Here is a 13,946-nt window from a genome sequence, read left to right on the forward strand (position 1 = left end):
AACTGGTCCTCCAGCCTGTACTGTGAGACCTCTTCAAATGGTCCAGAACTCAGCGGCGCATCTGGTCTTCAATCAGCCAAAAAGAGCACATGTTACCCCTCTGTTCATTGAGCTCCACTGGCTACCGCTAGCAGCACGCATCAAATTCAAATTGCTAACACTAGCATACAAAGTCCAAGATGGTACGGCTCCCATCTACCTGAATCCTCTTGCAAAGGCTTACGTCTCGGCCCGGCCGCTCCGGTCATCACAGAATCGTCGGCTAGCAGTGCCTACACCACGCTCAGGACAATCCAGACTCTTCTCATGCATCGCTCCACAAATGTGGAATGACCTTCCAAGCACTACCAGAACAGCAGCTTCCTTTTCAATTTTCAAGAAACTCCTGAAGACCCTGCTCTTCAGAGAGCATCTTCTAAACTAGCACCTTCCCTGCACCCGTCCCCCCTCTCTACTGTCCACTCTTTGTTCCCTCCTCTCCATGATTGATGTCAAGTTGTTGTTATTGTTGTTGTTAGCCTCAAGGGCGACATGCCGATTATCACTTGTAAGTCGCTTTGGACAAAAGAGTCTGCTGAATACATAAACATAAAAAAACCTTTGTAGGGTTAATAAAACGCCATTCAGACCCTACAACCCTCTGTGGCCAGAATACTGCGCTTGTCCTATTTCCTGCGTTTGCTTCTGACAGAAAATAGAAAAACAGTCAGTTCAGAAAAGCCTGACAGATCTACGTCACACTGTCACGCAACAGTCCACTTCTCTGGATTATTTATTTTATCTGATGGCATCATCTAATGCAGGGATTACAACCTTTGTGTAACTAAGAGCCACTTGATGAGTAAAGAGCCACACAAAGGGCTACCAGGTTGATACAATAGTGACCTTTGAACTAGAATGGATCAGTGTTAAATAAAACTGCATAATAGATATATTTTAAAGTGTTTGTTTTTGTTTTTAATTCGATATCAATGCATTTGTGATTTAAAAGGGCCGGGCTCTGCCTTAGGGACAGGGTAAGGAATTCGGACATTCGGGAGGGACTCGGAGTGGAGCCGCTGCTCCTCCGCATCGAAATGAGCCAGTTGAGGTGGTTCAGGCATTTGGTTAGGATGCCTCCTGGACTCCTCCCTTGAGAGGTGTTTTGGGCGTGGCCTGCTGGCAGGAGGCCCTCGGGTCGACCCAGGATTACCTGGAGGAAATACACCTCTAGGTTGGCCAGTGAATGCCTGGGTGTCCCAGCTAAGAAGCTGGTGGACTTGGCCAGGGAGAAGATTGCCTGGAAGGCCCTACTTGGGATGCTGCCCCCTCGACCCGGTCCCTGGATAGGCGGAGGAAGGTAAGGTGAGATGAGCTGATAAAAAAAATTGCAACAGAACTTTTTAAAATTTTTATTTTGTCCTATTTGGAGAAAAGGCCTGTGGGCACCTTAAATGGTACCTGGGGGCACCATGGTGCATGGGACAACTCCAGACAGCAACGCGGAAGGCTTTTGTTGATTTAGCATCCAGGAAACAGCAGAGAGTGTCTCGACTAGTAGAAGCTAACCGTTAGCATTAGCAACTCTACCACAGGGCAGAACTCCTTCAGGCTTGTGTTATTTGTGAAGATAAAACATCAAAGTTGTAGAGCAAACAGAGTCAGTGGTAGAGCCATATCCAAATATCAGGAAATAAGACTTCAAATCATGTCGTCTGCTGCCACTTTCTCCCCCGGCTGACTTCCGTGTCCTCTAATAGGCGCGCCTAGCTTTTTTTCCCTCACCTTACAAGGCATTCATTCCTACTAAAGACCACTGTTAAAACTGGTCTTTAAGATTGATTGCCTGTTCTTCAAATAACAAAAAATAATAATAATAATAACTGAGTAGAAATCAAAGAATAATAGAGATTGAAACTGTTAAGTTTATATGAATATTTAACAAACACATTCATGAGATCTGTGTGAAAAATGCAGGTTTACATGTGTTTCTGCTATTAAAGGGAGACTAAGCAGTTTGGCTTGCTTTTAGCACCCCCTGGCGTCGGTTTAGTGGAACCAAAAGCAAAACGTATCTCTTTGCTTTTTGTTTGTCTTTTTCCCACCTTAAATGTCTCCCCAACCTTCATTAGTGTCTACAGGAGCGGCTCATCACTAAATCACACAAATCAGCTGTGTTTATGATCTAAAACATGCAGGAAATGTGCTGGAGGCCGACAACACCAGGTGTGTCAGCTCCATGTTTTCCAAGTCCAACAGACCGGACCGGCACTCTGAAGTTGCAAGTGCGCTATTCTGGCCATATAGGGTGGTGGGGGCTGAGTGACTCCCATTCACGCTGTAAAGGGTCGTGTTAGCACTTACTAACTCAAGAAAATGATTTAATAACATGAAGAAAGCAGCATAGCACCCCTTTAAGAGTGAGAAATGCAATAAATACAATTCTCTGCCTTCAGCAGACTGAGTAATGACTGAGAAATGTTTCACATTATCCTCTATTATTTAGTTTTTCTTCCTCCCATGCAGTCTTTAATAAAATGTTCATGTCTAGTCTTCTGCGCCTTTTTACTCTCAGCTGTAGGGATTTTTTTGCCATCTTATTATATTTATTTTCCTCTTCCAGTCACAATCACAGCTCTATTCAAGACAAACTTTAGGATGGAGTTCCCCTTTGACCTCCAGGAGCTGCCTGCATTTGCAATAATAGGGTGAGGATATTTGTGAGTACCGTGAGTGTCTTGGATTGCCTTGCAGTTTAACATAAAATTGAACATCTCGCTTGTGTTTATGTAGTTGTCACTTGCAGATTTGCTCTTGACAAAGTCGTAAAAAAGGTTTGAACAGGTTCCGTCGTGTTTTAGGATCTCGTGTGGCTTCCTGGGAGCGTTCTTTGTTTACCTGAACAGACAGGTGGTTCTGTTTATGAGGAGGCCGACGGCTCTCACTCGCTTTCTAACCAAACAGTAAGACTACAACACACACACACACACACACACACACACACACACACACACACACACACACACACACACACACACACACACAGGTGCTGCAGCACTCTCCCTGCTGCTGTATATTTTACGACTCTAGTGGCTGACACCGTTCCCAGACACTGCAACCATTTGTGCATTTGAATCCAATTCCTCTTAATGTATCTCAGCTCCTCTCTCCAAACTCATCAGTCTCACAACACTGGTCCGGAGAGCAGCAAGGCCTTAACAACCTTTCAGCCAGTTATTCACTCAATGGGGAGATTCACTTATCCACAGAGACTCGGTCGGGGAACATTAGGCCCGGCCATTAGAAGGAAGTGAGCTGCAGCACCAGTACAATCAGCCCTGGTACAAACTCAAATGCGTATTTCTTTATTGCAGAATGCACCGTTTCCCCTAATGAGAGTGTGTGTGTGTGTGTGTGTGTGTGCGTGCGTGCGTGTGTGTGTGTGTGTGTGTGTGCTTCCAGTCGTTTGATCTATCCTGGAGCAGTGACACTGATCATCGCCACCTTCACGTTTCCTCCTGGTTTTGGACAGTTTATGGCCGGAGAGGTGAGACTCAATCCCACACTCTCTGACTTTCAATTCAAAGCTATTTATAGAATTCCTTTAAAGGGGTCATTTGAGTCCTGATTGTGTGGTTTTTCTCATTTCTTTAGGGGAAAAGCTTTAAAGGTACTATGTGTCGGAAATTTACAGTGAAAGAATCACAAAACAATCACACGTCTCATTAATGTTGGAAGGAAGGTTGCATTCTCAGCCAGCTGGGATGCTGTCAGATTTAAAAGCTAAAGAGGGATGTTGTAACTGTTGATGATCTGTGAGCCTGCAGGGTGTACGGCTCCGCGTTAAGTCGGTGCTGCAGTGCAGGCATTTGTAATTCAACACCGGCCAGAAAAAATACTTGAGCGTTTAGTAAAGATCCTAGGCTGGTAAACAGGAGTGACCCAGAAGTTAATTCCTTTATTCCTAAGAAGCCACCGTATCTTTTTGTTTTAGTCTAATATTGGGTAAAGAAGGCTAGATGTTGAGCTAACAATGCTAACGGTGAATTGGAAACAAATAGTTAGCTCTAAAAATATCCCAAGTTACTTTTTAAATTACCAGCAAATCAATATTACAGTCAAAATGTGTTTATCTACTTTTCAACTTACTGTGTTTGAGTCGTCATCTAGAATCTTCCGGAGCTGATCCGTAGCTGCCAACAGCCATGAAACTCTTGGAATGGGAGAGACTCGTGTGTTTGGAAAAAGGGCTGCAGTACCTAAACTTGACCACATGATGTCATTATACATAATGCACCTTTAACTGGTTAAATTTTACAGTTTAAGTTCTGCAATCATTTGTGTAGAAAAGCCTTTTGACTAAATGTGGCATGAATGAGGTGTTTTGGTTGTTTTCTGGGTGCAAAATGGAGAAATTTTTACCAGAAAGCTAAAATCTATGCTGTAAGGTGTTAAAGAAAAACAACACGTTTGGGTTCATATTTCTTTTTAAAAGCATTCATCACTTGCAGCCTGTCACACAAGTTATTGCCATCTGTTTAATTGGATCTACTTTTTAAAATCTGTATTTATTGAGAAGTAGAAAAGTGGTTTGGCACCCAGAAATTGGTAGTTCCCAAAGAAAATCTTGGCACACAGCAGATCACCTGCAGGATGATGCCTCTCAGGGGTTTCGATAAAAATTTCCTTTTTGATGAATCCATAATAAGCATTAAATGAACAGTGGGATGAGGATCAGCACCTCCAAATCTGAGACCATGGTTCTCGACCGGAAAAGGGTGGCTTGCCAACTCCGGGTCGGGAGAGAGGTCCTACCTCAAGTGGAGGAGTTTAAGTATCTCGGGGTCTTGTTCACGAGTGAGGGTAGGAGGGATCGGGAGATCGACAGGCGGATTGATTCGGCGTCTGCAGTGATGCGGACGCTGAGCCGATCTGTCGTGGTGAAGAGGGAGCTGAGCCAGAAAGCCAGGCTCTCGATTTACCGGTCGATCTACGTCCCGATCCTCACCTACGGTCATGAGCTTTGGGTAATGACCGAAAGAACGAGATCGCGGACACAAGAGGCCGAAATGAGTTTCCTCCGTAGGGTGGCCGGGCTCAGCCTTAGAGATAGGGTGAGGAGCTCGGACATTCGGGAGGGACTCGGAGTAGAACCGCTGCTCCTCCGGATCGAAAGGAGTCAGTTGAGGTGGTTTGGGCATCTGGTCAGGATGCCTCCTGGACGCCTCCCTGGAAGTGAATACGTCCACTTTAAAATGTGTGTTAGAACTTATCGACAGTGGCAAAGACGCGTAACAGACGCGCTAAAGGACTGAACACCTTCATAAATGTGTGAATTTTTGCCTTAAAGTTAATTTTTGGGTTAAAAACAATAAAAATGATAAGGAAGTTTGTTTCCATCAGACTAAAAATAAGAAGACACGATAAGGTTAATGACTATAATCCTCATGTGGAGCCCGTTTTCTCTTTCCCTCACAGCTGATGCCCAGAGAATGCATCAACTCCCTTTTCGATAATTTCACCTGGACCAAAATCTCTGGGTCCCCCGCTCCCGCCGGCCTCGGTCGCTCTTCCGCATGGCTGCATCCTCATGTCAGCGTCTTCGTCATCCTCCTCCTCTTCTTCGTTATGAAGGTATCCGACTCTCCCTCGTGTGTCAGGAAGAAACAGCGAGAGTAAAGACGACCTGTTTGGGACTTTTTTTGTGTTGCAGTTCTGGATGTCAGCGGTTTCCACCACCATGCCCATCCCCTCCGGTGCCTTCATGCCCGTGTTCATTTTAGGTAAGAGGACTTTGTGACATCAGCGCAGTTTCTCCTGCTGCGCTTCTGTTCAGTTCGTCCTCACCTGTGCGCCTTCTCTCTATCCTCAAGGAGCTGCTTTCGGTCGGCTCGTCGGGGAGATCATGGCCACGCTTTTCCCAAACGGGATACTGTTCGATGGGATCGTCTACCGAATACTACCGGGAGGCTATGCCGTCATTGGTTGGTCTCTTAACTTTCTCATCTTCTTTCACAGGTTTTAGACGTACTGCTCTGTAGATTTGACATTTTTCCAACAGGAATTCATACTTTTCAGGCTCTTTTATTTAACTGAACTCTATCGCCGAATCTCCCTTCCGTCAGGAGCGGCGGCGATGACGGGCGCTGTCACACACACGGTTTCCACAGCGGTGATCTGCTTCGAGCTGACGGGTCAGATCTCCCACATCCTGCCCATGATGGTGGCGGTCATCCTGGCCAACATGGTGGCTCAGGGTCTGCAACCGTCTCTCTACGACTCCATCATCCAGGTGAAGAAGCTACCCTACCTGCCGGAGCTGGCTCTCGGACACATCAGGTGAACACCAAACCTTTTCCTGTGCAGCCGTCATCAGGAGGATAAATAAAAGGCAAAACTGTTTTTTTTTTTTTTTGTTGTGCCCCTGCAAATCCAGCAAGTACAACATCTTTGTGGAGGACATCATGGTGCGCAAAGTGAAGTTCCTGTCTTCTCAGTCCACCTACCGGGAATTAAACCACCTGCTGGAGACCACCACCCTGAAAACCATCCCGCTCGTCGACTCTAAAGGTGACATCATCACACTGGCTCTTGAGCCTTCCCTTGTAAAGGCTTAGTGTTAAAGGATTAGACAAGGTTAATGAAAAGCCTTGATGTGTGTGTTTTCTCCACTAAAGCTAATTCACCTTTAGTCTGTTCCCATGTTTATGCTAAGCTAACCTTTATCCAACAGCCATGAGAGTAAAATCAATTTTCTGATCTAAAACTGTATCCAAATGTCAAACTGTTGTTGTGATTTGCTGCAGAATGCATGATTCTACTCGGCTCGATTGAGCGGACCGAGCTTCAGGCTGTCTTGGACTGGTGGCTCTCTCCAGAAAGGCGAGTCTTTGAAAGAGGTCAGTGTTCACCAGACCAAGGCTCCAAAGTCAGCTGGGAGTCCTTCGCCTTTGTAGACGAGGAGGAAGACGATGTTCCCGACAAGGTTGGAGGACTACTTTTTGTCTATTTTCATCTTGATTGTGGAGATTACTGACCACGTTGCGCCCATCAGACCGTCACGCCCGCTCAGGAGGAATGCAACGGGCCCGTCCTGTCCCCCGCCCCTCGGGAGCCCGCCACCAACCACACGGGGTCAGGTAACACAGAGCTTCCTCTGCACATCCTGGCAGGTTCAGCCGTCACACGTCAGTCTGTCTCCTCTGACATGTGTCGCCACGTCGTGTCCTCAGACAAACGCAAGCTGCCATCTGTCAGGACGACTCTTCAGCGACTCTTCTCCTCCTCGTCTTCGACAGGCCAGACGGAAACTCAGGTTTAACCTCACACACTCGTCACTTCCAGTTTGAGTCCAACGTCGGTGTTGTTTTGTCGGGTTGGTAGCGACAGCTCGGTGTGTATCAATCCAGCATGGCAGCGTTGCATCATGCACGCATACCTGAGCTGACATCTTAGCACCCTGTGATCTCCTGGAACCACCAGGTGTTTATCTGTGTTTGTGCTGATTAGTCAGCATTTCTTCTTATTTTCATTCAGGAAGCTACGACTCCTCCGCTCGCTGACACCATGTCCCCCGAGGAGGTGCGGCACAACACTGATTCACCGTCCAACAATGAGCCAACAAGCGTGACCGATGAGAGATCTGTCTAACCTGATTCCATCTCTATGCGTTCTGATTGGCTGATTCAGATCAAAACCTGGGAGGAGGCGGAGCTGGACAAACCTGTTGACATGGAGCAGATACGCATCGACCCCTCCCCGTTTCAGCTGGTGGAGAGGACGTCGCTGCACAAAGTGAGCGCTTTATTATGTTCCGTCTACTTTCCCAGAAAAGATTGATGCTTTTTAGCTTGTTTGACTTTTGCTAGCAGAGATTTTTGTGTGATTTATTTTAAAAAATAAAGCAACAAAAACGTCTAAAAGCAGAAATAGTGATTAAAAAAGATCAGTGGCTAAAGATGCTCCTTAAAGGATCTATGTCATCCTATTTTAAACCTTTCAGAGCAGTGAGATGCCTACACCCGACTAAAATATGGAGACGTCGTTTTATCAACTAAGATGATTAGATTCCACGACGTGACCCTAAATCCCCAGCAAAGCATCATGAAGAAGAGGGAAGCAGCTTGCTCACCCACCATACATTTTAACCATTTAGCTAACAGCTAGCAGTTAGCATTTTTGCTTTTACTAACTGCCCTGGGCTCTTTCAACGTTGGAATGGCGCCAGTTTGTAGAATGAATCCATCTGGAAATCCACTCTGGTACAGGCGGTGGTTCCCGATCACACTGTTGCTCAGTTTGTGAGAGCTCCAGAAGATAAAATCCAACAATTTCTGGAAATTACATTCTTCTTTAGGAAGACTGAGCTAATTCCTTTACTTCTCAAAGACAAGAAGGCATTTTTGGGTTCTGAGTGTTATCTAAAGTGCAGACTAGATGGGGAAAAAACTCACTTATTCACAAATGCACAGATTAAATCTCCCGCTCGCAACTCGAAGAGTGTGGGCGTTAGTGTTTACAGTCCAGGGCAGGAGCGTATGGTTAGGCACTACCTGGATGGGACGGTTCTGGGAATGGTGACACAAACTACCCTCATTTTCCACGATATAGTCCCTTTAAACCATTTAAATATTGATTTTATTTTTGTTGTTTTTCATTTGATTAATAACATAGAAACTTGTTTAAAATATACTGTAGTTAAAAATGTATTAATTTTAACCAATAAAGTTGATAATCAGTGGCATTAACGTCCGAATATACGTTGATCATGAGTACGTGTAATTCACTAGTGCCGTCCAACGGATTTATCGCTGACTGGATGCTTTTCTCCTCCCTTTCATTACTCAGACACACACTCTGTTCTCCCTGCTGGGTCTCAGCCATGCCTACGTCACCAGCATCGGGAAGCTGGTGGGCGTTGTGGCGCTTAAAGAGGTAAAGTCAGCCTTTGAGTTTTATTATTTGCATTATTCGTGTCACATTCCTCGGTTTTGATCGGGTAATGTGGCACGACAGCTGTGAGCAGCTGTGGTGCCTCATCGTTCACTCTGATTCAGCTGCTCAGCGCGTCTTTCCTGGACACTCACTTTACTGAACGCACATCTTCACACGTTCCGCCTTTTGATGTTTCTACAGCTCCAGAAGGCTATAGAGGGCTCAACCCGTAGCGGGGTGAGGCTCCGCCCGCCTCTGGCCAGCTTCAGAGACGCCAGCAGGAAAACCAAGAAGCACCAGCCTTCTTCATCCGCCGCCTCCTCACCCACACGGGACAGAGACCTGTGGGGAGAGGGGAGCAGAAGGGAGAGTGAGCTGCTGAGGAGGGAGTCCAGGGACGATTCCCGGGGAAAGACTCCATCTCTAAGAGGAGCCCCCGGGTCGGAAACGGCTCCTTCGTCTCCCAGCAGCTCTGTCGACCCAAGAGGAGCTGAGGGCACTGCTCAGGATGCAGCATCCCCCTCGACCTCCTCCTCTACCTTGTCTTCCCCTCCTTCCTCCCCCGTGACACACACCAGCCCTGTACTTACACTGTCCTCCCTGCAGGAGGAGAGGGAAAGTGAGGAGTCAGATGAGCCGGTATAAGAGGACAGGGTTTGAAGGAGATGGACCTTTAACTGTTTTACTCCTTTTTCCCAGACGGAGGTGCGAACTGGGAGGAGCCAGGCCTCCTGCAGCTCTCACAGACATTCAGCTCTCACCCTGCATGAGGAGCTGCTTCACACAAAGCTCTTAAAACTTCTAGTCCAACAGCATTTTGTTTTCTATTTAACCTTTTTCTCTTTTTAAAATCTCAGGTGCCTTCCTGTCTCTTCGGCCATGCAGACGTTTTCGGTTTGCTTCCTTATCTGATCTGACGGAACCATCATCTTGTGTACGAAAACCAGTTCATTTCATTAAGTGCACGTGAGCTCCTCACAGCTATGAACTGTACAATAATGAAAGGACACTGACCTAAATGATTTGGCCAAGAAGGCCTATAAGATCGTGCATTTAAAGTTTACTGATTGAAACTCGTTTTAATGATTTAAAGCAATTAATATATTTCTTGTATCGTAAATATTTAAATCATCATCAACAGTTTGTAATTTTTCAAAAGAATAAATTCTTACGTTGTCTATTAACTTGTTTCGTGTCTTAACTAGAAAACTGGACTCCAAATGCAGCAAATTCCAGCAAACATCAGCTTCGTGCTCTGAAAGCCCTCGAGACTTTAGGGATATAATTCTGTAAGAATGAGAAAATGCTTCAGATTTTATGTAAAAACTGCAAATGAAAAAAAAATCTAAAGAAATGTTAAAGCTGCTAACTGTGTTCTATTGTGGTTACTATGGTAACAGTGCTTCTTTTCTCTCACTTTGGCTGTGATGATGATATTCTTTTCCAATACTGTGCCTATATGTAGGCAAAATGTCGTTTTTTGTGCTAAGCCCATTCCCCGTCCCATAGAGCCCCATGCAATTTGAACTGAGCGCTGTTCAGTGTTAGCCAATAGTGTTATACATCCGTTTATATACAGATGTCAGTCACAGAGCGTGCACGAGCATTTGAGGATGCACCGAGACAGGTGCAGAGTTGAATAAACAACATATCATGTGAAGAATAATTGTAAAACAATGTGTTTCAGTTCTAGAGGCGTTGCTTTCAGTCGTAAAAATAACAGCTTGAGGGGCGATGCATTTGTCTGCCACTAGATGGTGCTGTGGGATGCAAAATACTCCAGATTCTAGCTTTAAAGGTGTGTAACACTGAAAAATCATTTTTAAATTGTTATTTCTGAATAAAATCGGTCACGTTGAGTTTTTAATTCAGGCTGAACATGAAAATAGTCTCCTACACCTATCTCCTGCATTAGCTTCTAATGGAAAATAGACGGTGAAACTCTAGGATTAGAAAATCCTGACAGATCCACGTCACACTGTCACTGAATATCCATGGACTCACCCATCTTGACTTGCGACGGGGAAGGCTGTTGATGGTTTAGCGTCCACGAAACACCAGAGAAGGTCTCAACCAGCAGAAGCTAACCATTAGCATTAGCAACTCCACCACACAGCACCTCCAGGCTTGAGTTATTTGTGGAGATAAAACATCAACGTTGCAGAACAGAGTCACGTTACTGTTAGCCAATCAGAGAAGAGATGTTCAAATATCAGGAAATCGTCTGAAGTTACTTCCTCCTTCGGCTGACTTTGTCTTCAAACAGAAGCATCTGAACTTACAACAACTTCCTATTAGAGAACACTGCAGATATAATAAAAATAGAAGTAAACTTGATCTTTAAGTCAGTAAAAGACCAACTTCCTGTAACTTGTTTAAACTTTAAAATGAGCCACTGAGCTCCAAATAACTTTTCTCAAACTCCCATCGATGTCGGCTGGGAACTGTTGAGCAGTTTAAACTTTAATAGTAAAATTCACTGAAGCTTTTCAGTGAAACTGCTACAGAAACTTACAGCCCTCTTTTTTTTATTCGAGCCAAGTGCTGTGGTGTATTCAAATCATAGAAAATAGTATAGGAACAGGCTTTAACCTAATATTTTACATTAAAATTTCAAAAGCAAAACATTTCATAAAACTAAGCATTCTCATGAAATAGTGTTTCATTTTATCAGTTCTATCCTTTACCCTTAGGGGGATCCTGGAGGGTGTGTGGGAGTTCGCCCAACCAATCTACATGTGTTTTGTGGATTTGGAGAACAGGGGCGTGTCCAGGGAGTGGCCTGGGGTAGCACATGCCACCCTTGGAATCTGATTGGCCACCCCAGGTGCCAAAACACTAATTTATCTTTAAATAGGATTTTTGTTGTCCACAAAAGGCTTGGGGGGGGGGGGGGGGGGGGGGGTTAAAACAAAAAAAGCATAACCTTTGGTGCCACCCATGCACAAAGTTGTGCCTCACCTGGGCCACCCCATTTTACAAGATCTGGACACACTACTGTTGGAGAAGATGTCCGACCATGTCCTCCGGGGGGCCCTGTGGGGGGTATTCGGGAGTGTGGGGTGCCAGGCCCTCAGAGACGGGCTGTTAGGTCCCTGTATGACCGGTGTCAGAGCTTGGTCCGCATTCCCGGCAGTAAGTCGATCTCGTTTCCGAGAGTTGGACTCTGCCAAGGCTGCCCTGTCACCGATTCTGTTCATAACTTTTATGGACAGGATTTCTAGGCACAGCCAAGGTGTGGAGGGGATCTGTTTTGGTGGCATAAGGATTGAGTCTCTGCTTTTTGCAGATGATGTGGTCCTGTTGGCATCATCGGACAGTGATCTCCAGTTTCCGCTGCCACGGTTCGCAGCCGAGTGCGAAGCGGCTGGAATGAGATCAGCTCCTCTAAATCCGAGACCGTGGTCTTAAATCAGAAAAGGGTGGAATGCCTCCTCCGGGTCAGGGATGATGTTTAAGTATCTCGGGGTCTTGTTCACGAGTGAGGAATGCCAGATCGACAGGCAGATTGGTGCTGCGTCTGCAGTGATGCGGGCGTTGTACCGGTCTGTCGTGGTGAAGAGAGAGCTGAGTCAGAAAGCGAAGTTCTCGATTTACCGGTCGATCTACGTTCCTACCCTCACCTATGGTCACGAGCTTTGGGTAGTGGCCGAAAGAACGAGATCGCAGATACAAGCGGCCGAAATGAGTTTTCTCCGCAGGGTGTCTGGGCTCTCTCTTAGAGATAGGGCGAGAAGCTCGGTCATCCGGGAGGGGCTCGGACTAGACCCGCTGCTCCTCCACGTCGAGAGGAGCCAGTTGAGGTAGCTCAAGCATCTGGTCAGGATGCCTCCCTGGTGAGGTTTTCCGGGCATGTCCAATAGGGAGAAGACCCGAGGGAAGACCCAGGACACGCTGGAAAGACCATGTCTCTCGGCTGGCCAGGGAACACCTTGGGATTACCCTGGAAGAGTTGGCCCAAGTAGCTGGGGAGAGGGAAGTCTGGGCATCTCGGCTAAGGCTACTGCCACCCGTGTCCCGACTCCGGATAAGCAGCTGAAAATGGATGGATGGACATTGCCAGCTCCAGTACTCAACCAGCAAAGAGAAAACTTTTTCCTGTGAAGGTCAACAGCAAGTTTTAGGCTCTGATTCCTCCATGAGCTCAAACAAACAGACTGTCACTCCCAGCAGATGAGGCCCGTCCACGAGCATTTGTTATTAACATTCTCCCAGCATAAAACCCCCGATAAGGAAAAGGCTTTTAGATTCCTCTGTGACTTCACCAGTGTGCCAGCCCGAGCCACCTAACAAACAACAATAAAACAACTCACAACACATGTGGAAGCTCCGGAGGAAACCCGTGAGAGTCAAATTATTTACAGAGTGCAAAAAGAAGAAGAGGTCCACAATACACAAGAAAAGCAGTTTGTTGGTTTATTTGCTCTTTCTCCACCAGAAAAAAAGGAAGAGGAGACAGATAAAAGAGCTGGAGGGAGTGAAGAAGGCTCCATCGTGCAGAGAGAGAGAGAGAGAGAGAGAGAGAGAGAGAGAGGGAGAGGGAAAACCACATAGAAGAACCAGCCGGTGACAACCATCCAACAAGCATGCATAGGTGTGTTTTCAGTCACACTGCCTCGTTTAAATCCAGTTGTATGCAGTTTTACAGAAGCCATCTGATTTTACAGCATTTTATACAGCAGTTTCTTATATTTTGCCACAAATTTTATGTATGTCACTTATTTAAGGGCTTCAAACCCCCCTTTGACTTATGTTTTTAAAAAGTTAATTCAGGCAGTGATTCTTCCTAAAAAAATAATGAAAAAATAAAAGGACAGGAGACAAGTTTACTGTACACAAACAGACGTACGGACGGATACAAGTATGCAGGACAGACAGAGGAAAAGAGAAAGGCAGAGGACCAGAGGCAGACTTGTACGGCCGTGCCTGCAGACACCTTTTAGAAGATGGCAGTAAAATTACACACACGGGGGAAAAAAAAGGAAAAGCTTTATGATCAGGACACAATAGATGAACCGTCACATCCACGGAAA

At 45.9% G+C, this 13,946-nt stretch overlaps 1 protein-coding gene across 2 annotated transcripts in view; it reads left to right on the forward strand.

Annotated features, from left to right (window-relative positions):
• The window catches only part of clcn1b (chloride channel, voltage-sensitive 1b), a 46,333-nt gene extending 36,236 nt beyond the window's left edge, over nucleotides 1-10,097 (forward strand). For both annotated transcript variants that reach the window (XM_054741035.2, XM_070551085.1), the window contains 16 exons: nucleotides 2,603-2,687; nucleotides 2,841-2,942; nucleotides 3,442-3,526; nucleotides 5,458-5,613; nucleotides 5,693-5,762; nucleotides 5,853-5,963; nucleotides 6,105-6,318; nucleotides 6,416-6,549; nucleotides 6,786-6,964; nucleotides 7,034-7,118; nucleotides 7,212-7,294; nucleotides 7,516-7,560; nucleotides 7,669-7,773; nucleotides 8,827-8,913; nucleotides 9,115-9,532; nucleotides 9,613-10,097. In XM_054741035.2, coding sequence (XP_054597010.2) covers nucleotides 2,603-2,687; nucleotides 2,841-2,942; nucleotides 3,442-3,526; nucleotides 5,458-5,613; nucleotides 5,693-5,762; nucleotides 5,853-5,963; nucleotides 6,105-6,318; nucleotides 6,416-6,549; nucleotides 6,786-6,964; nucleotides 7,034-7,118; nucleotides 7,212-7,294; nucleotides 7,516-7,560; nucleotides 7,669-7,773; nucleotides 8,827-8,913; nucleotides 9,115-9,532; nucleotides 9,613-9,683 — 2,030 coding nt within the window. In that variant the 3' untranslated portion in view covers nucleotides 9,684-10,097. The remainder of the gene's footprint in view (nucleotides 1-2,602; nucleotides 2,688-2,840; nucleotides 2,943-3,441; nucleotides 3,527-5,457; nucleotides 5,614-5,692; nucleotides 5,763-5,852; nucleotides 5,964-6,104; nucleotides 6,319-6,415; nucleotides 6,550-6,785; nucleotides 6,965-7,033; nucleotides 7,119-7,211; nucleotides 7,295-7,515; nucleotides 7,561-7,668; nucleotides 7,774-8,826; nucleotides 8,914-9,114; nucleotides 9,533-9,612) is intronic.
• Nucleotides 10,098-13,946: the final 3,849 nt, after the last annotated feature.

The sequence above is a fragment of the Nothobranchius furzeri genome, chromosome 5 (assembly GCF_043380555.1).
Source record: "Nothobranchius furzeri strain GRZ-AD chromosome 5, NfurGRZ-RIMD1, whole genome shotgun sequence".
Classification (NCBI taxonomy): domain Eukaryota; kingdom Metazoa; phylum Chordata; class Actinopteri; order Cyprinodontiformes; family Nothobranchiidae; genus Nothobranchius; species Nothobranchius furzeri.